General features: G+C 41.9%; 1 protein-coding gene across 1 annotated transcript in view; it reads left to right on the top strand.

The window, feature by feature from the left end:
• The window catches only part of AKAP10 (A-kinase anchoring protein 10), a 77,277-nt gene that overhangs the window by 12,506 nt on the left and 39,686 nt on the right, over window positions 1–25,085 (top strand). The window contains exons 3-7 of the mRNA XM_056135731.1: window positions 2,486–2,668; window positions 5,418–5,975; window positions 15,483–15,581; window positions 23,701–23,785; window positions 24,880–25,003. Coding sequence (XP_055991706.1) covers window positions 2,486–2,668; window positions 5,418–5,975; window positions 15,483–15,581; window positions 23,701–23,785; window positions 24,880–25,003 — 1,049 coding nt within the window. The remainder of the gene's footprint in view (window positions 1–2,485; window positions 2,669–5,417; window positions 5,976–15,482; window positions 15,582–23,700; window positions 23,786–24,879; window positions 25,004–25,085) is intronic.

Below are 25,085 nucleotides of genomic sequence, written 5' to 3'. Positions count from 1 at the left end.
GTGTCTGAGAACCATATGCTTAAGATTGTGAGCATTTGTAAATCAGTAGAGTCAGTGGTGCTAGTAGATGAAAGCTTGGTTATCGTGAGTTGTTCATCGTGAGGATGTGGAATGTTGGACAGTTTCTGTGACCTGTATAGATTCTGTCCTTTTTGCTGTAATGCTCTCTCTAAACCATTGTTTGCCAAAGTGTGCCACATGGCTTCCCTACAGAGATCTGGGCTTAGTTTCCTTAATGAAGGTAGAATTCCAGGGGGAGCACTGAGTAAATTTGCCTTTCTGAAAGGGGACAGGTAGGCCAAATAAGTTTGGGAACCTCCCTTTTCCAGTACCAGGGATTGAACCCATGCCTTATGCTTGCAGGACATGAGCTTTAGCATGGAGCTATACTTTTGACCCTAAACCAACACTTTTTTTAAAAAAAAATTTTATTAGTGAATCACAGTGAGGTACAGTTACAGACTTACAAACTTTCATGCTTATGTTTCAGTCATACAATGATCAAGTACTCATGTCTCCACCAGTGCCCATTTTCCACCACCAATGGTCCCAGTATCCCTCCCCCCGCCCCCGTCCCCTCCACCCCATCCCATCCCGCCTCTGTGACAGGGCATTCCCTTTTGCGCTCTCTCTCTCTCTCTCTCTCTCTCTCTCTCTCTCTCTCTCTCTCTCTCTCCTTTTGGGTGTTGTGAACGAATACAGTAGACTTTATTTGTTGACTAATCTTTTATTTTTTAATTGACTAATCTGTTTGCTGGGTTTGGGGGTGCATCCTTGTAATGTTCAGGAACTGCACCAGCTCTCTTCTGGAGCTCAGGGATCACTCCTAGCAGTGCAGGGATGGAACCTGAACCTCTGCCTGTAAAGTGTGTGTACCACAGCCCTTTCAGTGGTATCTTTGTTTGGTCCAGTTTTAATTCAGCAGTTGGAACAAATTTCATAGGAAGGGTATTATAAAATTGAGTTGATTATTGCCTTTTAACACATGGGTAACCCTCTGCTGAGAAATTAAAAAGATGATCATGCGCACACACACACACACACACACACACACACACACACACACACACACACTTCAATTTTTCAAAAGTTTGGGTGGGGGTGAATCACATTCTTTGGTGCTTGAGGAACCATGTGATCAGTTGCATGGTTCAAATCCAGAGCTACCACACGTAAGACATAGGCTCTAGGTTTTGTGACATCTCCCTGGCCCTATTTAAGTTGCGTTTTTGTTGTGTGCTGTAGTTGGGGAAGGGGGTCCTTCCAGACTATGCTCAGAAGGCCCAGCGCCTACCAGCTGTTCTCGGCCAACTTGTTCGTTGGTTTAGGATAGGGCCCCCCCAGGGTGCTGCTGCTCCATGCTGGGGAGGATCCCTGGGCCACCCTAGCCACCCTGCAGACCTCCAGGGCTGTAACTGATGATGCTTGGGGTACTGGGTGGTGCTAGGAAGGGAGCCCAGGCCATGTACTGACCAGATAGACTCTCTGACTACTGTATTATTTCCTGGTTCTATATTTTGTGAATTTTAGGAGGTGTTTTGTTTTTTCTCAAAGCCACAGTGATTTTGTATTGTGGTTGTGATGGTATCAGGAGTTTGCGTTCTATGCTTACAATCCTGTGCTTGATCCACATTACCACTGAGTACAGCTAGTGTCACCCCTGCACTCCCAGATATTGTAACCTTTCCCCCCTTGGGCTGCCCAGGATTGAATTCAAGAATCATGTATGCAGTATCTGCAAGATAACACTCTTCTGGGGCTGGAGTTCAGTAGGTGCTTGGGTTCTATCCACTGCTAGGATTAAGCCCTGAGCACCAGAAGAAAAGAAAAAAGCACTCCACCACTTGGCAAAACCCACAGCCACAAAATAAAATATTCTGAAGAGCATTTTCCTGATTACTACACATACACACACACACACATTCACACTCACACTCCCATAAACTCCAAGAACTTTCATTCTGCAGTTTTAGTTTTTTATTTTTTCCTTCACAAAGTGATAATTAAGTAAGGCTAAATAAAAAGAATCCATTTTTTAAAAAATGTTTTTGTTTTGTTTTAATCTTCAGAGAAAGATTTTTTTCTCCTTGTTTTTCTTTTGTTTTGGGGTCATAGCCAGCAATGCTCAAGGCTACTCTGAATTTGAATCGGGAATCAGCTGTGTAGAGTTGAGGCTAGAACCCCAGCTTCAGACCCAGACCTCCCCATGTTATGCTTAGCAGTTTGATCTATCTTTCTAGCCCAGAAATTTTTTTTTAACTTCCTTTTGCTGGGGGTGTGGGGGAAGAACAGTGTTTTGAGAGCTAGTAATGGTATTTCTTTGCAGTTTTCTGCTGGTTGATTTATCTTTTCTCTACGTATTTTTTTGTGTGTTTGAGAGTTGTTAAAGCTTTAATTTTCAAGGTTTTCTCAAAGTTCTTTTATGAAATAGTTTTTTAACTGTCAAATTGTGTTTAATTTTTACAATTTTTGAAAAAAACTACAGCCTCTGTAGCCGTACTTTCCCCACAAAAAAGCACGAAAAATCATGCCTTGCTGGAGGCTGCGGGACCAAGTCCTGTTGCGATCAACGCCATCTCTGCCAACATGGATTCCTTCTCGAGCAGCAGGACAGCAGCGCTTAAGAGGCAGCCAAGCCACATGGAAGCCGCTCATTTTGGTGACTTGGGTAAGTGATACCCTTTTTGTTAAATTCCAGTAGAAATTTTTTTTTTTTTAAGTCTGGGCCACGCATAGCAGTACTCAGGATCTCCCAGCTCCCTACATTGTTCTCGGAGGTTCCTCCTGGCGGGAGCAAGCCAGAGCTGGCATGCAAAACATGCTCTTAACTTGGGGAGCAGTGTCTCTGCCACTCCAGAGCATCTTTTTTAGCTATATCCACACAGTTGTTATTTTTCCTAGAATAAATACCTACAAATGATGTTGTGACATCATTTTTATGGAGATTGAGAATCATGCAGATTGATAAGGCTTTGCTATCGTGTTACTGCATATACTCCTCCAAAATGATTTTGCTAATGCAAAAGAAAAAACTGATTCATACAGTTGAGTGGGGGAGGGCTAAAGGGAGGGATATTGGGGTCCATGGGTGAGGTAGGTGGGTACACTGGTGATGGGTGTGGTGTTAGAATTAGATGAATGAGAATCTGCCAACAATAAGTATTGTAAATCACAGAACTTCAATCAATAAAAATTTTTAAAAAGAAAAAGATTTTGCTAGTTTACATTTTATCATCAGTGGCTGACAGTGTTTACTCTGACCTTGAGTTGCTTATTAATAAAAAAAAATCCAGTTTGATAGGCAAATGTATTATCTTGTATTCATTTCCTTTTCTGGAATTTTTGATAAAGCTGAATTTTTAAGATACATTTATTGGCTTAAATTTTTTTTCCCCAGTGTTGTGGATCAAATTCAGGTCTCATGCATGCAAGCTATGCACTTTCCCACTGAGCCTTCTTCCTGGCCCTGTTTGATTTGTTTTGGTACCACACTCAGAGTACTCAGGGTTTACTCTTTTTTTTCCCCCTTAAATTTTTATTAGTGAAACACCATGAGGTACAGTTGTAGACTTACAAATTTTGTGCTTGGGATTCAGTTATACAATGATCGAATACCCATACCTCCACCAGTGCCCATTTTCCACCACCACGGGTCTCAGTATCCCTCCCACCCCTGATCCCCCCATCCCACCCTGCCTCTGTGGCAGGGCATTCCCTTTTGTTCTCTCCTTTTGGGTGTTGTGGTTTGCAAAAGAGGCATTGAGTGACAATCATGTTCGGTCTATAGTCTACTCTCATCACACATTTCCCATCCTGAGAGGAACCTCCCAACAATCAGGGTTTACTCTTGACTGTGCTCAATGGATCACTCCTGGCAGGCCCTGGGGAACAATACGGGGTTCCGCAGACCAAACTTGGGTCAGCTAGGTGCAAGTCAAACACCCTACCTGCTGTACTATTGCTCCAGCCCCTTAGTTATTAATTTTATTATTTTGTTTTTTATTACTGGTTTTTGGGCCACATGGGGTGGTGCTCAGGTCTTATTCCTGACGGCACTCAGGGATCATTCCTGTTGGGGCTCAGGAAATCAATAAGGGGTACTGGGGATTAAACCTGTTGGGGCACATGCAAGGCAAGTTCTTTACCCACTGTTCTGTCTCTCCACCCATTATTTTTATAGGGGTCCTCTCCAAACTGTGCTTAGGGGTCCAGGGCCCACTCCCAGTGGTGTATGCCTTATGCTTGGGTCTGGCACTTCTCAGGGACCACCAGTGTCACCCAAGCCGTGCTTGCAGGCCTCTGGGCTCCAAACCTTCTGGTGATCAGGAGGTCAGGCACTGCTGTGGACCAAACCCAGCTCTACAACCTGAGCTGTCTCCTAGTTGACCACTTTATTCTTTCCTCGGTACTTGATACAATTGGGGCAGATCAGTAGCACAGAATGCATGGCATTTGCTTTATACATGGCCGACCCAGCAGCCCATATGGTCCCATGGGCCCTGCCAGAAAGCACAGAGCCAGGAAGAAGCCCTGACTACTGCTGGTTATAGCCGAGAAAACACTCCATCGGTTGATGATGATGATGATGATGATGATGATGATGATGATGATGATTATTGGGGCTGGAGCGATAGCACAGCGGGTAGGGCATTCACCTTACACGCAGCCAACATGGCTGACCCGAGTTCGATTCCTCCGCCCCCCCTCTCGGAGAGCCCGGCAAGCTACCGAGAGTATTCGATATGCCAGACACAGTAACAACAAAGTCTCCAATGGAGACGTTACTGGGCCCGCTCGAGCAAATCGACGATCAACGGGAGGGCCTTTTTTAATTATTATTATTATTTTATGAAATTACATGCTTCAGGGCCAGGGATATAGTTAGAACACATGCCTTGTTCGATCCCTGGTGCCACGTGGCCTCTAGAGCACTACTGGGTGTGACCCTGGATGGCCACAAGCACGGGAGCTGGGGGTCAGGGTTGGGGCTAGTGGTTCTTGAAACTATAGGTTCTGAACAGCACCTACCCTTAATCCTGCTCACTGAATCTGCATCTGGTTAATTATCACCTAGGTCCCCTGAACACCACTTGGGAGGGTCTCTCTTCCCATCCCCACACCCCCAAAAAAGTTTTATGCTTGAATTGTCATCAAAAGAGATGGGAGGATTGAGTAACAAAAGCTTACAAATTTTAGAGACCAAAATCATAGTGTTTCTTCTTGTTTGTTTATTCATTAAATTGTTGGTAAGTAAACATTTTAAAAAAGATCACTGGTACCACGGATGTGAAAGTTAAAACATTAATCTCTGTGTGTGTGTATGTGTGTGAGAGTGTGTGTGTGTGTGTGTGTGTGTTTGTATATTTTAATCTGACAATCTTAATTTGTTACTGAACTGCTAATTCTCTTACTTTTAGGCAGATCTTGTCTGGACTACCAGACACAAGAGACCAAATCAAGTCTTTCAAAGACTCTTGAGCAAGTGTTACATGACACTATTGTTCTCCCTTATTTCATTCAATTCATGGAACTTCGGAGAATGGAGCACTTGGTTAAATTTTGGTTAGAAGCTGAAAGTTTCCACTCTACAACTTGGTCCCGAATAAGAGCACACAGTCTGAACACAGTGAAGCAGAGCTCTTTGGCTGAGCCCGTGTCTCCATCTCTGAAGCATGAAACTGCAGTAACTTTTGCAACTGAGTCTCTTGACAGGAGATTGGAGGACTCTAGCTCAGTTCAGTTGCTGATGACACAGTCAGAAGAAACTGACCTGAGTAATAGAACTAGCGCCGCCCAGAATCACTTGCTACTTTCCCAGGAATGGGATAGTACACATTCTCTCCATCTTGAAATGTCCAGAACAGTAACTGATCAAGTTTCCATTGAAACGCAAGAACCCTCCTCTAGACTTGCAGTAGCCAGTAGGAATAGTCCTTGTTCGCCACTAAAGGAATTATCAGGAAAATTAATGAAAAGTAAGTATACTTGTGTCCCTTTGCTTTTTCATTGTTGTTGTTGCATTTTGGTCACTTGACCTGGGGATACAAAGGGACTGGAGTAGATTGTGTTTTCACACACTGATTTTCAAATTAAGGAGTTGTGGGCCGAAGCTGTAGTACAGCAGGTAGAGCAATTTGCCTTGCACACAGCGTACCTGTGTTTGATCCCCGACATCCCCTATGGTCCCCTGAGCACTGCCAGGAGTAACCGCTGAGCATTGCTGGGTGTGACCCAAAGAGCCAAAAAAAAAAAATCAAGGGGTTGGAAAGTGCTCTGAAATCGAATCAGAATATGAAAAATAAACGGGGTGAGTATTGAAATCTCTGAGGAAATATATTAGCAGAATTCACAAATCAACTACTAAGGACTAGGGGTGAGGCTCAGCATGACTTGTCTCCAAGGACCTGAGTTCTTTCTCCAGGAGTGCAAAAAATATATGATAAATTCTTGTGTCAGTCCTTTTCCCTCCCTTTTTAAAATTAGACCATTATCCTGAATTTGTTCAGTCTCTTAATTTTATTAATACTTTGCTGTACTTCGCAGAAGAAAAGTTTTTAACTGCCATATATATTTGAAATTTATTGACTTTTCTACTAAATACTATCCTTGAATTTCATTGACTACAACACATTACAAGTAAGTTTTCCTTACCCTGTTTCGTGCGTAGGAAATGGGCTAGTTAGGTAGCTTGGTCTTTAGTGATTGTGGAGCTAGAATCCAGGCATTTTTGACAACGGTGTCTCTTTATTTTCTTTTCTGATTGTGTGAAATTATGCTAATTTCTTATTCTCTAATGCTTCTCACTTGAAAATTATTCTTGTTTTCTGGAACCTCCTAGAATCCTGAAGAGACAGCCTCATGTTTTTTTCCTTTTCTCTTTTATTTACCTTTTTTTTCTTTAGTAGCTAAGTGACTATCTTTTCTTGTTTGCTCTTTTTTTTTATGAAGATTTAATTTTGGGGGCCCAAGAATATAGCTCAATGTTTTGCATGCATATATATAAAAAAATATATAGTACATGTTTTGCATGCATGAGGCCCATTTGCTCTCTGGCATAGAAAAAACTTTTCCTCTGTGTGTGTAACTTGGAGTGAGGGGTGTGGGAAATGTTGGTAGACCACACCTGGCAGTGCTCAGGGATAACTTCTGGTGGTGCTCAAGGGACCATATGTGGTGTCAGGAATTCCAGCCAGGGTCAGCCACATGTAAGTGTCTTAAACCATATTGTGATCTCTGGGTCCCTCCTTCCCCATACCTAATTTTTATTTTTTTTTAAAAGAGCACTCTTATGATCATAACAAAATAGATAAGAGGTATAAAACTTTAAATATTTCCTGGGTCCTCTTTGCCCCCCACACGTGGTTCAACATCTCCACCAGAATGGTACATTTTTAAAAAAATTTTATTAGTGAAACATGATGAGGTACAGTTGAAGACTTACAAATTTTTGTGCTGGGTTTCAGTTATACAGTGATCAAATACCCATCCCTCCACCAGTGCCCATTTTCCACCACCATGGATCCCAGTATCCCTCCCACCCCCCATCCCCGCCATCCCACCCTGCCTCTGTGGCAGGGCATTCAAAATTTTTTTCTTTTGTTTGATTTGGAGTTAACACCCAACAGTGTGTAGGATTATTCTTGGCTCTGCACTCAGGATTTACTCTTGTTGGTGCTTAGGGGACTATATAGGATGCTGGGGATCGAACCTGGGTTAGCCGTGTGCAAGGCAAGTGCCCTACATGATGCTATAGCTCTGGCCCCAGTGGTACATTTTTTTACAGTTGAGTCTCCCTTGGTAAATCATAATCACCCAAAATTCACAGTTTATGTTATAGTTCATTTAATGTTGTACGTTTTGTAGTTTAGGTAAGTGAATGATGCGATGTATCCGTCATTGTGATATTAATACAGAGTAGGTTCACTGCCGTAAAAATCGTCTGTGCTCTACTTTTCATCTCTTATTTCCAAATTCCCAGCAACTTAATAATAGATCTCCTTTTCTATATTAACTATGTTTGCATAAGTTGGAATTCTACAGTAGATGGCCTTTGTTGATCATTGATGATTTCTTTGTCACTCTTTTAATTTTTTGATATTCTACTTTAAAGATGGATCTAATGCACGATTGAGTAAATTATTATTTACAGGGCTTGGAGGACTGCCAAGGATAGAACTAATGCACTGGCTTGGATTTCCAATACCATGTTGTTTAAGAGTAGTGAGAATAGGGGTTGGAGTGATAGTAAAACAGTGACAGGGCACTTGGCTTTAATGCAGCCATCCAGATTCAATCCCCACACCATATTTGGTTCCCTGAGTACTGCCAAGTATGGCCCCAAAATCAAATAAGTAAGGAGTAGTGAGAATAGATGTTCTTTTTTGGGGGGGAGGGCAGGGGTTACAACTGATGGTGTGGATACCCTCATTTGGTTATGTTATAATCTTTGTTAATACAGTTCTGGGTTTGATTTTCTTTTGTTGCACATTTTGGCATTTGTTTTTATGACACATACTGATTTGTTGTTTTCTTACATGTCTGTGGTCTTTGGGGGGAAAAGAGTAGTGTATTTATTTCCTGGTGGTGCTTGGGGGACCTCTGTAGTGCAAAGCAAATGCCCTGCCCATTGCCCCTGTGTTTGGTTGGAGATCAGTGTTGCTGCCCCCATAAAATAAGTTGGGAACACAGGTTTTACTTTTCTGGAAAAGATTATGTGGAATTGGTATTTTTGTTCTGAAGATGTGTATTGCTGGGGATCTAGCCCAGATTGGCTGCATGAAGGGCTGGTATCTTCTACACTGTCTTGTCAGCCTCTGTTCAGAAGTCAGTTTTATGGCTTTCAAGAAATAGCTGGTTCATGGAATTGTCAGATTTATGGGCATATAATTAAGCTGTTTCTTAATTTTTGTTTTATATAGATGGGCTCTCATTCCTAATTTTGATGATTGCGTCTTTTTTGTTAGTATAGGAGTTTATCTGGTTTTTTCCCCAAAGAAGCAGCATTTGATGTGAGTTGATTTCTGTTTGGGGGTTTTACCTGGCACAGTGCTTGGAGGATCAGGGAGTGCTGGGGTTCAGACCCTGAGATGCAGCCTTTTGAGCTGTTGCCCTGGCCTGGATTCCATTAGTTGATATATATCTTTTTCATGTCATAGATTTTCTATTATGTATGTTTCTTCCCTGATTATTTTCAATTTATTTCTCTTTTTCTGTTAGTGATTTTATTATATTTTGGGCAGGGGTCTCCCAGGCAATGTTCCAGGGCCCAGAGACCACTTTGGGCTATATTCATCCTATTGCTATTTGACCCAAGTTCCCTCAGTGGTGCTTGGGAGCCTGTGCTATTCTGGGCCTTGGGACTGAGGCCTCTGCATGCAGGCAGATGCTCCAGCTCTTCAGATTATCTCCCTGCTCCTTTTCCTTTTCCTTTTCCTTTTCCTTTTTCTTTTCTTTTCTTTTCTCTTTTCTTTTCTTTTCTTTTCTTTTCTTTTCTTTTCTTTTCTTTTGCCTTTTTGGTCATATCCAGCGATGTGCAGGGGTTACTCCTGGCTCTGCACTCAGGAATTACACCTGGCGGTGCTTGGGGGACCATATGGAATGCCTGGGATCGAACACTGGTCAGCCGCATGCAAGTCAAATGCCCTACCCGCTGTTCTAATGGTCCTTTTTCTTAAGTGTCTAAAATAAACGAAAAACCGAGTTTTCTGGCGTGCATGTGTGTGTTTGGGTGGGATTGGGGGTGGGGTCTGTCTTTGCTCCAGGATCACTCATGGTGGGGCTCGGGGAATCATATGGGATGCTGGGGATCGAACGTAGGTTGGCAGCATGCCAGTCGAGTGCCCTGCTCTATACTTTGTGTGTGAACTCTGTGGTCTCAAACACCAAATTTCTGGATCCAAATGAAGTAAGTAATCTGTCTTACGTTTTTGAAATGAAATAGATTTCAAATTTTATTTGAGGGTATTATCTGGGTTTGGCAGCTGATTTGTTTTTATTATTATTATTGTGCTGGGAATCACACTTAGGATCTCACATAGATGAGGCAGACATCTCCCACTGAGCCCCATTCCAGTCCTTAATTTTTCCTTTTAATTTTCATTTTATTTATTTATTTTTCCCCTTTTGCTGTTGCAATGTCCAGGGGTTGCACCCTTGGTTGCCATCCTCAGCTAAATCACACACTTGGTTGCATTGCAGGAGGTTGTACTTGTTGTGGCCTAGGGGATAATAAAAGCTGGGTGTTCAGCGGGCAGCCTCTGGAATAGAAGGCAGTTACCCTTCCACTGTGCTTCATCAAGGCCCCTTGTAGCTGTTTTTAATGTTGGAAAAGCCCAAATCCAGGAACAACCCGAGCCTCTGATTTTTAGGCTTTTTGATTGACATTTTGTGCAAAGCCAGTTAGGTTTTAACTCACAGTGGTTATATAGTAAATGTCTGTTGAAAGAATAGAATATCTCTGGATTATTTTAGTTCAGAATAAAGGTAAAACAGTTGCTCTGTCCTCACTTGATTACTTTCATCAAAGCCCTGGTTCACAGACTGATAGTTTATACTTATTAATAGCAGTTCCCCGAACCCCTATCCTATTTCCTGCTACTTTGAGTTTAAGTACTTTAAATGTGATGTATAAGTGGAATTGTACAATATTTGTTGTTTTATAACTTATTTCACTTATCTCACTTAGTATGTTTCAAGTTCACCCAGGATTTTCTTACTCTTTTAATAGCTGAACAATATTTCTGTGTGTGTGTGTGTGTGTCTGTACACACTAGATATTGGTTGCTTCCTTATCTTGACCTTGTGAATGAAATAGAAGTGCATGTCCTCCATTTTGGGGGACTGTGGTGGGGTCACATCCTCAGATGCTCAGGGCTTACTCCTGGCTCTATGCTCATTGGTGGTGCTTGTGGACCATATTTGATGTGGTTTAGCTTACCCCATATTATCCTCAGGCCCCATAAATCCCTCCAGAGAGAGAGAGAGAGAGAGAGAGAGAGAGAGAGAGAGATTGTTGGGACTGGGATGGGCTTAGTGGTAAAATATGAGGCACGAGGGGCTGCAGCAATAGATAGCACAGCAGGTAGGGCATTTGCCTCGTACGTGGCAAATCGACCCAGGTTCGATTCCCAGCATCCCATATGGTCCCCTGAGCACCTCCAGGAGTAATTCCTGAATGCAAAGCCAGGAGTCACCCCTGTGCATTGCCAGGTGTGACCCAAAAGGCCCCCCAAAAAAAAACAAAACAAAACTATAAAGCATAAAATTTAGTTTGGTCTTGGCATATAAAATGCTTTCTCTTGTTTTGGGTGGCCACACCCAATGGTGCTGAGGGTAAGAGGCCTGCAGGGCCTGGGCCAAATATAGAACTTTGCCCATCCAAGCCCTGTATCCGACTACTAGAGTTGCATCCTCAGCCCCTATTATTGCGATCCTATATAATTTTAGTTGCTTGAGGATCTCCACTTTTCTCAGCATACTTTGCTGCAGATGTTATGTTTCTCCATTGTGTTATCTTGGCACTCTTTTAACAGAGTTAACCATATATAAGAGGATGGTTTCTGGGCCTAGATATCTGTGAGTAGAGGAGGCTTCCCAAGCAGTGTTCGGGGCCCTGGGAACCACTTTCCCCACTGGGCTGGGTGATTGAATTCGCTGCTCAGGCCCTATGCTGCTGGTGGTACACCTGGTGGTTCTCAGGGGCCATGTGTTGCTGAGGATGAATGGGGATACTGGTCGTGCAAAGCATATGTCCCTGGCCCCTGCATTCTGTCTCCCTAACTCTGGTCAGTGTGTTTACATAGTGTGCTACTTTCTCAGAATAGCTTTAGTTATAAGATCTTGAGGATTGCTTTTGTTTTTGAAAGCTACCTGTGACATTTTAATGGGGACTGCCTTGGAACTAGATCACCTTGGGTAGTATTAACATCTTTTTTTGGTTTGTTTTGGGGCTACACCTGGTGATATGCTCAGTGATCACTCCTGGCGGGGGGAAGGGGGGCGCGCATACGGCATGCTGGAGATGGAACATGGGTGAGCCGTGTGCAAAGCAAAAGCCCTCCCCACTACTCACTCTCCAGCTCAGTTTGCGTTTACTATATAGACATTCAGGTCTGAGTATTTAGTTTTCTATCTTGCAACCTTGCTAAATTAATTTATGAGTTCTGATGGGTGTGTGGGTATCAGTGTTTGGTCTAGGGTTTTCTACATTATCTACATTTTCTACACGTATATATGTGTGTGTATCTCACCTATAAGACAATGTTACCTGTGAACAGAGGTAAATTTACGTATCTTTTTCTTTCTTTTTTTCCCCTTTCTTTTGGATAAGGATCTTATCTAGTGGTTTTCAGGAGATGTTAGTGATTGAATTCAGGGTCTTGCACATGCCAAAAATGTGTTTTACTACTTTGAACCATATTTCTGCCCTAGATCACCTTTCATTTTCTTTTTTTAAAAAGCAAGCGGAGTGCTCTACTACTGAGGTAGTCTATTCTGACCCCTCTTTCCCTTTCCCTCCCCCCTTGCTTTGCTTTCTTGGCTAAGATTTAACTGCTTTGTTAGTGAGGAGTTGGGGAGGTAACTCAGAAGACTGGAGGGCATGAAGAGGTCCAGAGTTTAATCTTCAGCATTCTGCAACCTTTCAAGCACTAAGTTGTCAGGTTCACATAGCCAGACCATATATTGTTGGGTGTGGAGAGCCCCTGAGGGCCACTGGAAGGTCCCTGGGGGAAAAAAAATAAGAGTACTATAGAGATAGTACAATGAGCAAGGTTCTTGCCTTGCCTTTAGCCAACTGGGTTTGAGTCTTGGCTTACCACTTGAGCACAAAGACAGATGAAGTCCTGAGTATAGCTAAATCTTAAAGGAAAACCTCTCCCCCCCCACCCCCCTCCCCCTTCCAGTCTCTCCTCCCCTCTCTCTTCTTAGATTTATTTTTGTTTTTACTTTTGGGTCACTCCTATCTTGTGTTCAGAATTTACTTGTTGCTCTATACTCAGGGATCACTTCTGACAGGCTTGGGGGGTAAAGTGTGGTGCTGTGGATAGAATTGGGGTTGGTTTCGTGCACAGCAAGCCCCTACCTGCCACTGTGTTCTCTCCAACCTGTCATAGTGTACTTTATTTGTGATTTACATAGTCATGCCCCGCTTCCTCTTTTGACTACTATTTACATGGAATATTTTTCAGTTCCTTAACTTCACTTATACAGTGTGCCGTTAAATCTCAAGCCACTCTTTTGTAAACAGTATGTAATGGGGTCTTGCTTATTAATTTTTTAATCTATTAAATACTAATTGTTGATGGGGTGTATTATTTCCATTTCAATATTTTTTTAGTTATTTTAGGTATTCTTTTTCTCCTTTCTGCTGGTGCTGTTGTCTTGTGTTTATTATATAAGATGTACACTTAATTCTGTACTCATTTTTGTTCCTCCGTCTCCTTCTCTTTCTCCCTTCCCCTTCTTTGTTTTGGGTTCACACTCTTGTTCTCAGGGATTACTGCTGGCTCTGTACTCCTGGCGTATTTGGGGAACATATGTGGTGTGGGGTAACAAACTGGGCTGGCTACATGCAAAACAAGTGCCTTACCTACTGAACTGTCTTTCCTGCCCCAGAAATCTACTTTCTTTAAGCCAGCTGAATACCCGCCCCCCAATTTCAACGAAAACAACTATCAACCCCCTGAATTATTCTAGTGCCCAAAACCACTGGAAGCAGTATCACTCGCTTTGGGAAACACTGGTTATAAAAATCTATCTTAAGCTGGCAACACATTCAATTGTATATAAAACTGTATAGTGTTACTGCTTGACCCTTTTCTCTTCCCCGACACTTTAATGCAAATAATTTTGAATTGTTGTGCATAAGCTTTCTGTAAAGTAAGGATAACAATATATTTCAATCCAGGCTTCTCAAATTATGGTCCACCCTATAGGATGTCCCTGAGACTTTTTCAAAGGGTTCCATGTGATCAAAAAAAAAAAAATCATAATAATTATGAGAGATACTACTTTACTGTTGCTAAATTTGTAAAAGTGGTCCAAAGGCAATGGTGGGAAATTTGGAGTTCTTTTCTTTTTTGTGCCACATCTGGCTGTAGGAATTACTCATAGCTCTGTATTCACGATAGCATCTGAGAGTGCTCAGGGGGCCATATTGGGTGCCAAGGAGTGAATAGAGGCTGGCTGTGTGCCAGGCAAGCATCTTACCCATTGTACTATCTCTTCAGCCCAGATTTGGGTTCTTGCACCAAATTGGTCTTGTAATTATTATTTACTGTCATATACTCCCAGGAAACTCAGTGCTCTCTCCTTAAAGATGTCTGTGGAGGAGTAGGTAGATTTATTAAATCTACGTTCTTTAGTTCATGTCATTTTAATATGTGTGGGAAATGGGAAGTACTCTATTTTTAATACCAGTTATTCTATAAAGAATATTCTATAAAGAATAACTGGTATTAAAAATTAGGTTGGGTTCGAGAGAGAGTGCAGTGGGCTGGGGTGCAGGCTTTGCATGCAGGGAGCCTGGATTTGATCCCCACCACCACTGAGCCAACCAGGTCAGTTCCTGAGCATCACTGGTTATGACCTGGAAAACAAAAAAGCAAGCTAACTTCTAGTAGGATAGTAACTGTAATGGAATCACTAGGTGTTTTTAATTTAAAATACTTAGTTATCTCTAGAGAATATTCTCATAAGCTTTCCTTAGAGGTCAAAATATTATCTTGAGGTTATAAAGAATCCTGAGTCTAAAAAAGGTGGAGATTCATTGTTTTAACTTTCTGGGGTTGTAGAAAGTCAAATGAATGTATTCAGGAATAAATCATTTTGTAAATTAAATGTAGCACTGTAGCACTGCCTTCCCGTTGTTCATCGATTTGCTCAAGCGGGCACCAGCAAACGTCTCCATCGTGAGACTTGTTATTGTTTTTTGGTATATCGAATACTCCACAGGTAGCTTGCCAGGCTCTGCCGTGCGGGCGGGATACTATTGGTAGCTTGTTGGGCTCTCCGAGAGGGATGGAAGAATCAACCCACACCCTACTTGTTGTTCTATTGCTCCAGCCCAAAATAAATGTAAATTCATAAAATTATTTTTGAGCTTTCTTTATTCAGTTCCTGTGCAAATACTCCATTGTGGGACTTTGGAGAAGATACATGGAAAGAGAAATTATTTATATTTACATATACATATAAATAATTACTTTTAACCTGTTAGCTGGTAGGGAAATTCACGTATGACTTCTTTGTGCCACAAACCAAACAGTGACAGTGCAGTATTGTGATGGAGACCTGTTTTATAATGATGAATTAATTTGATTATACATGTAATAAACTTTATATAAGTAATTGTGTTTTTATGTTTTTGTGTGTATGTTTGCTTTCACATATAGCAAATAGAGCTCTGCTGTTCATAAATATAGTCCATTAATGGTTTGAAGTTGTGTTTTTGATTTTTGAGTTGCCTTCTCCTTTCCTTGCAGGTATAGAGCAAGATGCAGTGAATACTTTTACCAAATATATATCTCCAGATGCTGCTAAACCAATACCAATTACTGAAGAAATGAGAAATGATATTATAGGTAAGCAGTGCTTAAAGCTCTGGCCAAATAAGTGCCTATTTCTTGGTCATCCACTAAGAAATAATATGTTGTTTTTGGATCACACCTGGAGGTGCTCAGGGATCGTTACTGGCTCTGCACTTGGAATTATTCCTGGCAGTGCTTGGGGAACCATTTGGGATACCAGGGATCAGACCCCCGTCAGCCACATGCAAGGCAAAATGTGCTGCGTTGCTGACCTATTGCTCCAGTACCTAAGAGAGATTTTTTTTGTCATTAAAATTTTTTTTTTTCTTTTTCAAATTCACAGCGAGAGGGCGTTTGCCTTGCACGTAGCCAGCCCGGCCGAGCCGGGTTCGATTCCTCCACCCCTCTCGGAGAGCCTGGCAAACTACCAAGAGTATCTTGCCCGCATGGCAAAGCCTGGCAAGCTACCCGTGACATATTCAATGTGCCAAAAACAGTAACAACAAGTCTCAAAAAAATGAAGACGTTACTGGGCCCACTTGAACAACGGGAGGACAGTGTTTGTTTTCAAAATCACAGTGAGATACTCCGTTACAAAGTTAGAAAGTCATTCGCGATTGGGGTTCTGTCATACAATGTTCTAACACTCGTCTCTACACCAGAGTACCCAGTAACCTCCCCTTCACCCCCTCATCCCTAGTCTGCCTCTATGGCAGGCACTTCTCTCCCTCTCCCTCTCTCTTTTTCTCCCTCTTTCTTCCTCCCCCTCTCTCTCCTTGTCTCCCTCTCTTCCTCTCTCCCTCTCCCTCTTTTCCCCTCTCTCTCCCTCTCCTTTCTCACTCTTCATCTCCCTCTCCCTCCCTCTTCCCTCTCTCTATCACTTTTCACCCCCTTTTTTGGGGCATTGTGGTTTACAGTACAGGTACCAGAAGGTTATGTATATCCCTTTGCCCACTTTCAGCACTCAGTTCTTGTCCAGAGGGATCATTTCCAACTGTTGTGTCGATAGTGGTTCCTTCTCTATCCTCGCTGCCCTCTTCCCCACTGTGCAAGCTGTCAACAGTGGACCAGTCCTCCAGGCTCTCGTGTCTACTGTCCTTGGGTGACAGTCTCATACTATGTTTCTTACATCCCACAGATGAGTGCGGTCATTCTTTGTCCCTCTCCTTCTTACTCCTTTCACTCAGCATAATACTCTCATGTCTATCCATTTATACGCAAATTTCATGACTTCATTGTATAGATGTATCATCGTTTCTTTATCCAGTCATCTGTTCTTAAACACCTGGTTATTTCCAGATTCTGACTATTGTGAATAGTGCTGCAATGAACATAGAAGTGCAAATGGCATTTCTGCTGCATGTTTTGAGAAAGATTTTTTTATAAACATGTATCCCTTCCCAGTCTGTTTTCACCTAACTTTATTGTATCTGATCCTAGACCTTTTATGGTACAATCTCCTTTTATGTTAGACTGAATTCTTAGGTTTTTGTCCTAAATAGCAGTAGCACACATTTATTGAGCTGTGTCCCACATATTCTGAGTACATTCTCTGGCTAAATTTATTTCATCTTCTGGCACAAATACTGTCGTTATTTTCTAAGTGACAAAATAGAACCTTAGAAGAATTGATTTATCCAAAGTCGCAGAGTCACACATGTCAGAATCAATCTCTGGATATGGCACTTGCTTTTCATATGGCTGACCTCAGTTCAATCCCCAGCACCACATATGGATCTCTAATTCCCACCGGGAGAGATCTTTGAGTTCAGAGTGAACCCTGAGTACTGCTGGGTGTGGCCCCCAACCATCTCTCTTCCGCCGCCCCCCCTCCCAATTGAAACCTCACCCCTACACCTTTTTTTCTTTTTGGGTCACTCCTGGCTCTGCACTCAGGAATTACCCCTGGTGGTGCTCAGGGGTCTCTGGGAATCGAACCTGGGTCAGCTGCATGCAAGGCAAATGCGCTACCCACTGTGCTATAGCTCTAGCCCCTCACCCCTACACCTTAACCCTGGTGCTGTGTGGTAGGGATTTTCAGGTTCTGGGTTGAGATCACCTCTTACTATGTCCTCACTCCACTGCCCAACAAGCTAGAACAGAAAAACCATAGGGATTGTTCCAGCAGATAAGCACTTGCCTTACATGTGGTTGACCTGGGTTTGATCCCTGGCACCACATGCAGTCCTTCCCAAGAGTGACCCCTGAGCAATGCAGGGTGTAGCCTCTACCCCCGCCCCACCCAAAAAACCCTAGAGTGCTTCATTGTAATTAAGGTAAGCAGATGCAGTCCAGGAAATTAGTTGTATCACTCACACACACACACTGACTCACTTAAATAACATTTCTTTGTTGATCACAGTAAAAATAACTATTGAAAGTTTTACTTTATTGCATTAAAAACTCCTTAGGTGCACCTGCAATCACAAATTGGTTCACTTATGCATTGAACAAGTATTATATATACCACCATCAAATCTTATCTCAGTTTTGTATTTTTTTTACAGAAATTGAGTTCATTTTTGTTTGTTTTTAATATGTGAAAATGTGTCATTCTACTGACAAACTCTTCACAGTGTTGTGTTGTACTCTTTCAGTTCTTACTGCAAGTACTTTGTGCTCAATCTTTTTTTGGAGACTGCCAAACCTGTTAAATCTCAGCTCTGGTTCTTAAATTGGCCAACCATGCTTTCCAGTCAACCCACGTGGTACTGTTTAGGGTTAGTCTGATGCCATCCAGATTACCAGATTGTTTTCTACTTTTTTCTTGTTGTGTCCAACAAGACAACTAACATAGATCATAATTGCTGTTGGTGGTTTTTTCCCAGCTTATTTATATCTTCATATGGAGCTATAGCACAACGGGTAGGGCGTTTGCCTTGCACATGGCCAGCCCTGGTTTGATTTCTCAGCCCCTCTCGGAGAGCCCAGCAAGCTACCAAGAGTATCGCGCCCGCATGGCAGAGCCTGGCAAGCTTCCCTTGGCGTATTCAATATGCCAAAAACAGTAACAAGTCTCACAATGGAGATGTTACTGGTGCCCGCTTGAGCAAATCGATGAACAGTGGGAGTACAGTGCTACAGTGCTTAATATCTTGGGATTTTTCATCTAGATTTGTTGCAGATGTTATTGTGATTTTTTTTTAACATACTCTATTTTCATGTCAGAATTTGTTGCTGCATTTCCCAGATTTTTTTAGCAGTACAACTGGCATGCCCTAGTATCAAAATTTGGCTGTCTGAGGAATTGGTTAGCAAATGATTCCTTTTTGTCTGTAGTAATAATAATCAAATTGAAGGAGAGGAGGGAGTTTGAGCCAGATAAAGCATTTGAAAATAAAGTGTAACTGCAGTTTTAATTTTCCTTTCACAAAATTTTGCATAATTATGTAATTTCACAAGAGGAAAAAATCTTCTGAAGGATCAAGTTTACAATATTTAATGATCAAACACTCAGAAACTTTTTATCCCAGTGTCTATTATTTTAAAACTTTGGTAACCTTTTATATATCTTTAGCTAAGTCATGTTTTCATTCTCTCAAAAGTCTTAGTCTTCTGACTCCTGCCCTAATTATCCTTTTTAATTGGCATATTTTAGTATTGCTGCACTTTAAATTCAAGTAAGATATAGTTTGAAGAAGCTTCCACTTTAGCTATTATGCATCCCATCTGTCTGGTTTTTTTGGGGTTTTTTTGTTTGTTTTTTGGTTTTGGTCCACACCCAGCGATGCTCAGGGCTTACTCCCTGGTGGTGCTCATGGGACCCATTTGGGGTGCTAGGGATCAGATCCCCATCAGCCACATGCAGACAAGCTCCTTGCCTGCTGTGCTTTATTTCTGGCTCGTGCTTGGTTTAATATTTAATATCATCTGTGTATTTTGTTTTCTATCTAATTTTTGTTTTGTGGTGCTGGCCATCAGGCCTAGTGATAACAGGAAAATTTCCCAGCTAGTGACTCTTGACATGGAAAAGAATTATGGGTCCCAAGTTGAACTTTGAATTTTGTTTTTATTTTTCCAAGCCCGGAGCACATGGATACACAGATGGGAGAAGACTAGAACATTTGCTCTAGTGACAAAGCAGTGGGACTCTCCAGGCTGGCCCTCTGCACCTGCTTTTGCTGCTTCCTGGCTTGGGCCAGCACTGATGGAGGAGAATAACTCAGTTGCCATTGTGCCTTGGTCTGCTGAGGGAGGCAGAAAGAACCAAGAGGATTTGAAATCTCCAGTGTGCTTTCCTGCCCTGATTTGGGGGTCTTGGGGAGATGTGAGGAGAATTTCAAAAGGGCTTTCCTTGTCCTTGTCCTCTGGCTACAGTGATGAGGCATAGTGGCCAGAGCTGTCGAGCACTTGGTGCTGGAGAGAGCTGCTGGCACCAGTCTAGACAGATGGTTAGGGACAACAGTGCCGCCACAGGCTGGTCACAACACTAACACCAGGCTTTCACACATGGAAGGCAAACATGCTAACCTTGAGCTGCATCCCAACCCGAAGCACTCTTATCATGTGAATTAGAATGACCCAAAACCTGTTCCCACTGCCTCCTCCAGCTTTCACAAATGCTTGAAGTCGTAGAAATAAAAAGTATGTTTTTTCATTTTTGTTGTTTTTCGCGCTGTCCCAGTGGTGCTCAGGAGTGACCCTTGACAGTGCTCAGGGGATCATATTCAATGCCATAGATTGAATTAGGGTTGCACTGCTTTGACTGGTCCTTGTAGGGAAAACAAAAGAAAAAATGGAATACCTAGGAGAGGGAAGATGCAGTTTATAAGATGGAAAAGATTGACGGTATAGAAAAATTTTTTTAGAAATCAAGAATTGGAGAGAATTAAAAAAAAAGAATTGGAGAGAGAGTACAGTGGTTGCGGCCATGATTTTGCATGTGGCTGATCCAAGTTTGGTCCCTGGCACGTCAGTTGGCTACCTGAGTACCACTAGGTGTGGCCCAAAAAAGAAAAAGAAAATCTAATGAAAATGTGTTTCTGCGAGAAAGTGAGTGATCAAGGTGTTAGAAAAAATATTGTTGATTATTAAGTTATTAAGACAAAACTAGAAATGGAATAGATTTGATATTCTTATGGGTAACTGAAATGCACTGGGAATAGTGAACCAGTGGGGGACAAAATCTTAGTTGGTGGAATATTAAGAGTAGTTGGAGTGCAGAGGTGAGTCTCAGTCATATAATATTCCAACACCCATCTCTTCTTCACCAGTTCACATTCCCCACCAGTGTTACTCGCCTTCCTGCTTGCCTCCATGGCAGGCACTTCCCCCTCCCTCATTGCCTCCCTCCTTCTTCCCCCCTGCCTAGCGCTCTAATACAGGTACTAAAAAGTTGTCATTTTATCACTTTACCTCCTTTCAGCACTCAGTTTCATCATATTCTCCATGTCCATCCTTGTATAAGCAAATTTCATAACTTCATCTTTTCTAACAGCTGCATAGTATTCCATTCTGTAGATATACCATGTTTCTTTATTCAGTCATCTGTTCTTGGGCGCTTGGGTTGTTTCCAGATTCTGGCTGTTGTGCATAGTGTTGCAATGAACATAGGAATGCAGGTGGCTGTTCCACATTGTATTTTTGGGCCATAAGGGTATATTTCCAGGAGCATGTACTCTCTCGCTCTCTTGTTCTCTCACTCCTCCCTCTCCCCTTCTACCCCCTCCCCGTCTCCCTTTCCCTCTCCCTCTCTCTCCCTCCCCTCTCCTCCCCCCTTAAGATTTGCAGTACAGGTAATGAAAGATTATTCATAGTGCTGCTATGAACATCGAAGTGCTTCTTTGAACATCGAAGTGCAGATGATGTTTCTGCTGTGTGTTTTGGACACCCAGAGTATATTCCCATAACTGGTATTGCTGGGTCAAATGGGAGCTCAATTTTTACTTTTTTGAAGAATGTACTAGTTGTTCCTTCCCGCCCGCCCCCCCCCTTTTGGGCCATGGTGATGGTCAGGGGTTACTCCTGGCTCTTCACTCAGGAATTACTCCTGGCGGTGCTCAGGGGACCATATGGGATGCTGGGAATCAAACCCGGGTCGGCCATATGCAAGGCAAATGCCCTACCCACTGTGCTATCTCTCTAACCCCTAGTTGTTCTTTTTGATGTGCGCCTGTCTCTGTGGCATGAGAAGGTATCTCTTTGTTTTGATTTGAATCTCCCTAGTAACTAGTGATGTAGAGCATTTTTTCATGTGCCTTTTGGTCATTTGTATTTCTTTGTGGAAGTTTCTCTTCCTCTCTTCTCCCCATTTTTTGATAGGGTTGTATGTGGTTTTTAAGTTTTAAGGTATTTTGTTATCACATACCTCATCTGTTCCTAAAAGTACATAGCTATCAGATTCTTCACAGTTGGTGAAAATGAGGCAGTAGTGAAAGAAAAGATCATGTGGGAAGAGGAATTTGCCATTGAATAGGTTTTAGGATGTTAAAGGGAATGGGATCAGTGCTCAAATAGAAGTTTATTCAGATAAGAGCAAGAGGAGTTTCTCTGCGGCATGAGAATATAGACTTCCTAGGTAGAGATGCAGGTGAGTTAGGCGATGTGCTGGGAAGTAATAGAAGTTTCCAGTTCTGTTTTCATAATGAAGTAGGAAGCAAAGAGAAAAGAGAAAAGGAGAATGAGGTATTATCAGACCCTGAAGGATGGTGCTGTGTGTGTCTCAGAGCACCAGAGTAAATGGACCAGGAAACTAGTCCGATCCTTCGATTTTAGTAAGGTCCAGCTAGCATCATGAATTAAAGTCACAGTGCATCATAGTCACTATTTTTCCCAACCACGTACAGTGGCTAGCTAAACCCTTGACTAATGTGCTGTAGTTTATTTGGGTAATTCTTAACTTTAGCACATTTCAGACAATTCTTAGTTTTAACATATTTTGTAATTTTTTAATTGAATCACCATGAATCACAAGTTACAGTTGTTCTCGATTGAATTTCAAGCGTACAGTGTTCCAACACCAGTTCCTTCACCAGTGCGTTTTAGGATTTTAAATGTCAACCAATTAACATTTTTTGAGAGGGCTGGGCTCCACTCTCAGGACACTTGGCTGACCAGGCCTGATGGTCAGTCCTTGTGGACTTGCATACGTGCGCCTGCATGTCCAGCACCTTTGGTAAGCTCTCTCCCAGAGCTGTGACTCTTCAGATAGCAGCCTCAGAAAACAATGAGTGGTTGAAACTTTGTTCTTTTCATTTTGGAGGCCATACCCATCTGCGCTCAGGATTACTCCTGTTCTACACCCAGGAATAACTCCGGGGCTAGTTGGGGGACAATATGTGGAATCAGACATTCAAGGCAAATGCCTTACCTTGCTGAATTATCTCTCTGGTCCAAAAGAATCAACAGCCAGTTTTGTTTGTTTTTGACTTTTGGGCCACACCTCGTGGTGCTCAGGGATCACTCCGGGATTGGGATTGAACCTTGATCAGCCTAACGCTGGTCAGCCGCATGCAAGGCAAGTACCTTTCTTGCTGTAAGCCCTAGGCATTTGCTTTTTCTTCCCTCTCCCCTTTTATTTTTATTTTTTACTTTTTGCTTTTGGGTTCACATCTGGTGGTTGTGCCTTAGGGCTCAAGACCTATCACTCATGGCGATGCTCTGGAGGATCATACCCTGTGGGCCGCATCCAGGGGAAGCTCCCTGTGCTTGGAGTAACACTTGCTACTAACAGCCCAGTGTTTGTTTGTTGTTGTTTTTTCCCTCAACCCTCTAACCTTACAAATAGTTGAGGGTTTGGTTTTTATTTTATAAAGGATATGTTCATTTTTTAAGTAGTCTAGAAGTTGCTCACTTGCTCCTAGATGAAAACAGACCACTTTAGGTTCCTGCCTATACTAGTATCAGTTTTCCTTGCCCTTGCCCAAGCATCGGTATTGTTCAACAGTCAAGCATAGGTTATTGAAACAATTTTCTATTAGTTTATTAGATTAAAGACAGGGTGCCTGAGTGTGTGTATGCATACATATATACGGTGGTGTTAGTGTTTTGATTTCTTCTTGCATTTATGCTTAGAAAGTCCTTTCTACTTCAAAATCAGCTGTTTGTATTTTCTTTAATTCCATTTAAAACTTTCTTACGTATGGGTCCTTGCAGTTATTTTTACTTTGATTCACAAATGTGTTTTGTTTAAATTTAGTAATCGTTTAAGTATTCCCCCCTTTTTTTTTCACAGCAAAGATTTGTGGGGAAGATGGACAGGTGGACCCCAATTGTTTTGTTTTGGCACAGTCTGTCGTCTTTAGTGCAATGGAACAAGAGTAAGTTAATCTCCTTTACATTTTGTGTTTTTGGAAATTTGGTTCGGTGTGAGAAATGAACTTAAAGTATCTTTGATGATTTAGGTACTTTGACTCTTTATAAGCTCTCATAATAACATGCACTAAGACTCTTGATTAATAATGTCTTTAAAATTGAGATTACATGAATTGTAATAAAATCAAGTTTTTATTTTTAAAGTTACTATCTTTTAAATCATAAATTGTTTTAGTCTGGCACAGCAGTTGTGTACTTTGAATATAGAAGGTTCAGTCCCCAGCACAAAAGAAAAAAATTTTGCTTTAATTCTGAAATTGCCTGAGGATGATTGTGACTATAGTATGACTGTTATTTATTTATTAAATAGCACATATCTTCAGGTGCTTGTCTTAGTTTATTAGTACATAGTTTTTTTGGGTTTTTTTTTTTGTTTTTGTTTTTTTGGTTTTTTGCTTTTTGGGTTAACACTCGGCTATGCACAGGGGTTACTCCTGATCTGCACTCAGGACTTACTCCTGGCAGTGCTCCAGGGACCATATGGGATGCCGGGAATCAAAGCTGGGTCGACCGCATGCAAGGCGAACACCCTACCTGCTGTGCTATGGCTCCAGCTCCTGCTGTGTTATGGCTCCAGCTCCTATTAGTGCATATTTGACACAGTGGATGCTTTATTGCTAAATTCACATAGATTTGTTAAAACTAACTCCAAATTTTTAAAGATTAATTGCTGCTGCATGCCCTTAAAAATAAAAAATCTGCCTAGTTATTATTTGATGAAGGGTTGCTTTATGCAAGGCAGTGTTAGAGTGCTTGCCTTAAAGGAAGTTACAGTGTCAAAAGACAAATAGAACATGTTTTTTTAGTTACTATAATATTAGGTAGCGTGGGTTAGATATTAGAGGAGAGCTACAATGTCCTTACTTATTTGGGAGAAATTACTTTACAGGGAGAGAAATCAGACCTGAGACCTGGGAAGGAAAATAGTACAACCTGAGTTTCTAAGATACAGTATGCACAGAGTGGCTTGAGTGTATTTTTCCCAATTAAGCTCTTTCTTTGGTCATTCCTTCAAATGTTCCATTTTGTCCATGTGCAGGCACTTTAGTGAGTTTCTGCGAAGTCATCATTTCAGTAAATACCAGATTGAAGTGCTGACCAGTGGAACTGTTTACCTGGCTGACATTCTCTTCTGTGAGTCAGCCCTCTTTTATTTCTCTGAGGTAAAGTCTGCATTTCCTTTCACACTCTGTTAGAGCATTCCAGCATCTAAGTTTTAAATGCTGGAGCCCTGTTTATTTAAAA

The sequence above is a fragment of the Sorex fumeus genome, unplaced genomic scaffold (assembly GCF_029834395.1).
Source record: "Sorex fumeus unplaced genomic scaffold, SorFum_2.1 ptg000122l, whole genome shotgun sequence".
NCBI lineage: Eukaryota > Metazoa > Chordata > Mammalia > Eulipotyphla > Soricidae > Sorex > Sorex fumeus.
Note: the sequence above shows the minus strand (reverse complement) of the source record. Positions and strands in the feature narration are given on the sequence as shown.